Consider the following 5,000-nt stretch of genomic DNA (forward strand, 5'->3'; position numbering starts at 1 on the left):
ACAGGTGGGTTTGGGTCCCTTGCGTGTGGTATAGGTTTTATCTTTGTTGTTGATGGTGGTGTCTTTGCGGATGTGTTTTAAGTTTCACATCTTGTGTAACAGAGATTACATATTTTAAGGGAGGGTAATTGCTTATTCTCTCTCTCTCTCTCTCTCTCTCTCTCTCTCTCTCTCTCTCTCTCTCTCTCTCTCTCTCTCTCTCTCTCTCTCTCTCTCTCTTTCTCTATCCATATATGCATATATATATATATATATATATATATATATATATATATATATGTGTGTGTGTGTGTGTGTATATATATGTATATATATACACACATATATATGTATAAATATATATCTTCCTTTTCCTCTCTCCTCTCACTCTCCCCCTAACCACTGCCCTTTCCTCTCCCCCCCTCTCTACTCCCCTCCCACCTCTACCACCTCACCCCTCCCCTCTCTCCCTCACCCCCTCTCACCTTCCCCCCACACCTTCCCCCCACACCTTCCCCCCACACCATCCCCCACTAACCCGACCCACCATCCACCTCCCCAGGTCGTAGACGTTCGTGGTTCTCGAGATGTGACTGACGAAGGCGTGTGGTCACTCGTCACCCTAGACCCCGGGGGCGCCTTCCTCTCCCTCGAAAGTCACTCTCAGAAGCAGAAGGTGTCCGAGAAATTCCGCAACTGCTGGGGCGCGGCCGTCAAGTCCCTCACCTCTAAGTTGGTCACTGCTCTCACTGAGGCGACGCTGCAGGTGAGTCATTCTGTGGGCACTGGGTCGACTGGTGTGGGTGTCGGTGTGTGATTCTGTGATTGTTTGTTTGTGCACATATGTGTGTTTGTGTGTGAATGTGTGTGTGTGGGGGGGGGGGGGGGCTGTGTGTGAATGTGTGTGCATCTGTTTGGGTGTGCGTAAGTTTTGTACTTGTGTATACCTGCTTTACCTTTTTTTCATCGTACCCTCATTTATTCACGATACTAACTACCTCCTCTCCACCCATCTCCTTGTCCACCTACATAGGCGGAGCTGACGGAGGAGGAAGATCAGCCCGTGAACTGGTGCCGATGCTGCGCCACACTTACATATATAGACCTGCGCTGCACGAGGGTCACCCCCGTCGGCCTCTCCCTCCTGACGCAGGCCCTTCCGCCCACCACCCAGATCATACGCAACGCCCAGGGATGCTTGGCAACACAGACCTGAGTAAATGTTTGCTCTATTAACTTCGAGGTTCATCTGTCCTCCGTGTCAACGCATTCCATATTTCTTTTTTTCTCTCTCTTTTTTTTTTTTTTTTTTTTTTTTGGGGGGGGGGGTGGATCAGCGTTTTTTTTTCTTTTGTTTATGACTCTTTTCTTTTCGGTTGTTCTTTTCTTTGGTCTTCGTTCAAGAGTCAACGTATCATCTCTTCATTCCCCTTCTGTGATTTCCGTAGGTCGTAATTTATGGTGTGTTTTTTTTTTTATTTGTTTTTCTGGTGTATCTGTTGTGATACCTTATCGTGTCACTTTCGGAATATCTGAAAGACAGAAATGTATATATTTTTTTTCCGATTTTGGAAAGCGACTTTTATATATTTTTGTTGTTTATGCAAACTGATGCATTCATGTTTTCTGTATATGATTTTGACTGTCTTTGGTGTCACCTTTTAGCCTTTGCCTTCAAAGATTTTTCAAGACCTTTGTTGTATTTAATTATGTGCGCGTGAATGAAGTTGTCATGTCATGAAGTGTGTACATTCCTAAACATTATGCATTCCCAAAAGAAGTGCATTTGTTTGAGTACGTGGATATTATAGTCATCACCATCATCACATCAGCACCATTACCATATCATCATCATCATCATCATCATCATCATCATCATCATCATCATCATCATCATCATCATCATCATCAATCATTTCGATATGAATGCTTTGATATTGTGATATTTCATTTCCGATCATGTTCCTAATTAAACTCTTCTCAATGTGACCCACCACTCTTTATATGTGAATTGTCTGGCAGACAGTTTAACATTATCCTATGATTTCGCATTATATATATAATTCACCCATCCACTGTACTAATCACTAAGCACCTCTAACTGTTGTAGGTCAGAGGAGATTTAGCGATGGATGGAATAGAGTTAATTTTGTGACTGGCAAAATGGCAATCCATTAGTCTTTATCTCTCCAGATTTGTCTCGGGTGTAAAATGATAGACAGCTAAATAAATAAAATAGATAAATAATTAAATGATTAAATTAACATGCATTTTAGTCGTCTATGGAAAGCCAGGAATCTGTCGTCACACGCTTGTATTTATATCGTGTAAAGTATTCAGAGCATGGGACGAATATGGAATTTGAGAATGCATGTTTTACACTCACCCTGCATTGCTGTTGGTGTTTCGTGGAGAGAAAGGCATTATTTATCCCCGAAGAGACTGAGGTGTAATATATAATAATAAAAATGATTGTTTAGTTGTTCATAATTTTGCCTCGTTATGAAAAAAAAGGAAAATTAAAATATTACTATGTCGCATCTGACGGCATTTGAGACACTTTTTTCCCAAAGAAAGGGGCTAAAAAATGAGGAAAGAGGTGCTACTTCTTACCTGAATATTCTCAGCAGAAAAGGGAATGTATCTGATAAGTCGACAGTACGTTTATTAAAAGTTTTGTCAATTTAAATCGTCATCTATAACATGATCATCGCTATATCCACGTTAATGCACTCCATCTCATAATGATAGTGCACTAAAACGAAGATGTCGCTATGTATGTAATAGATGAAAGCTTAAATCAACAAAATGTTTAATAAATGCAATTAGTCTGAGACCCCCTTTCGACGCGCATACCTTTATGTACCCATGCGTCTCCTGTGCCGTCAAAATCCTTAATTCACTATGAACAGCTCCTCTGTTCTTCCGCCGAGATGTAGTGTGAAGTGAATTACTCAACATATTTTCGTTCTATGTGGTCCTAGAACGCCCTCTAGCCTACAGTTTGAACGGTGGTGCCAGTATCAAGAGCTTTACATATTTTTCTATACAGTGATTATATTGTAATAGCTTTTTTGTATAAAGTATGATATTTTATTATTTGTTTAATAAATGTTAAGTCAGTTCGTCTTTTGTTTATGTCATCCTCTTCTCTGTCTAAGAAGATGCTCTGTTCACGGAGATGAGATAAAGTGACGCTGAGTGATGAGCCACAATACATAATGCTCTCGGCTTGTTCATCTGTCTCCGTGCCTTCTCCCAGGTCCGTGAGTTTGGCGGAGGACGTCGAAAAGAATCGAGAAAAATAATCTTTCAGTTTAAAGGGGGGGATTAATCATTTCTTGTCTAGACTCCTAAATGAATTGTACATTCCTTTCTCACTAAAACAGTTGTGAGAGATTTCAGTAAAGATAAAATCTGATCTTTAGATTAATAGGATTACGCATTCTATGATGTGTGAAGTTCTTTAATCTAAGTAATGCTGTAAAAAACAATAGGAAGTGGAAAGGTGCGTTTACAGATACCTATATGGTTTTCAAAAAGTACTGTAATATACATTCACAGTAACACGCACAACCACACACACACACACACACACACACACACACACACACACACACACACACACACACACACACACACACATATGTATGTGTATGCATATATTTATGCATATGTGTATATATCGTATAGTAACAAACATACATAATGAGTTAGATGACGAACACAAACGGAAGCCCACGATTCCAATATCAGAAAAATACAAGAACAATAGATCTTAATCGTCTAACCTTGAAAAGACCTCATACTTTGTGCTGGATGCAACCGTACTGCCTCGCCCCCTTCATTGATAACACTTTACACTATGAATCAGTTGTTGATTAATAACTGTCTAATTACTTAGTCCTTGACCCCTATTATTCTATCATCATTAAAACAATCTCTTGGCGACGAGTATTGTACACGAACTGAACCTTCAACAGATCACAGAAGAGAGAGCATGGAGGTAAGTTGTTACAAAGAACACGACAGCTGTAATAACAAGTAGTAAAATAAATTAGGAAAATGGTAATAGCAGTACCGATATCTTAAGCAAATAAAACAAAAATAAGATTAATCACGAATGTATAAAGACAACGACAACAACGCCAATGACAAAAACAATAGTAATACTCACGAAGCAGACGAAAATAAAAGAGACAAGAAGACAACAATTAATAACACAAAGGAAATGAAAGGAAAGCAAGACGAACCAAAATGAAAGTATAAAGTTCAAGTAATGAAAAATATGAAGGATAACAATAATAATGCCGATAAAACGGTGGTGATAATAATAACAATAACTGTGATATTAATATCAGCAATAGTATTGTTAATAGTTATGATAATGGTAATGAAAACAAGAACAATAAAAATGATAGTGATGATGATAACACTGATGATGATGATAGAAACATTGATAATGATAATAGCAATGATAATAACAATGATAACGATTGTAGTAGTTGGCATATAATGATAATGATAACAAAAAAGAAATATAATGATAACAACAATGAAATAATGATAGAAGTAACAATGATGATAACACAAATAATAACTAATATAAAGAATTATAATGACGAGCATTATAGCCAGCAGTGATAACAGAAATAACAGTAACAATAACAGCGCTAAGTCACAGCCATCTGACACTTGGCTCCTGCGACTGGCATGAAGCTAACCGATCTTGACACCCACGATGACGTAATACAATATCTCCTCAATGACCTCGCCTTCGCTTCACCGGACCTTCAAGGGGGCGGCCTCACCTCTATCGTCACCCTCGACAGGAGATAAGACTAAGGATAGGAGAGAGATAACGAGAGATAGCGAAGGGGCGGGGAAAAAGAGTTCCTATCACTACAGCTCAGTGAACGTGGGAAGTAAGGAGTACAGAGCGGCTGGTTAGGCGAGCGAGGGCGAGGCGACAGGAAATGCCAGCTGAATTCGAGTCCTATAGCGGTGCGAGATCTACGTTC

General features: G+C 39.4%; 1 protein-coding gene across 2 annotated transcripts in view; it reads left to right on the forward strand.

Annotated features, from left to right (window-relative positions):
* LOC125033520 overlaps positions 1 to 3,104 on the forward strand; it is a 22,970-nt gene extending 19,866 nt beyond the window's left edge. For both annotated transcript variants that reach the window (XM_047625083.1, XM_047625084.1), the window contains exons 4-6: positions 1 to 4; positions 542 to 745; positions 1,013 to 3,104. The exon at positions 1 to 4 is cut by the window's left edge and continues 143 nt beyond it. In XM_047625083.1, coding sequence (XP_047481039.1) covers positions 1 to 4; positions 542 to 745; positions 1,013 to 1,195 — 391 coding nt within the window. In that variant the 3' untranslated portion in view covers positions 1,196 to 3,104. The remainder of the gene's footprint in view (positions 5 to 541; positions 746 to 1,012) is intronic.
* The last annotated feature ends 1,896 nt before the right edge of the window (positions 3,105 to 5,000 follow it).

Source organism: Penaeus chinensis, chromosome 16 (genome assembly GCF_019202785.1).
Source record: "Penaeus chinensis breed Huanghai No. 1 chromosome 16, ASM1920278v2, whole genome shotgun sequence".
NCBI lineage: Eukaryota > Metazoa > Arthropoda > Malacostraca > Decapoda > Penaeidae > Penaeus > Penaeus chinensis.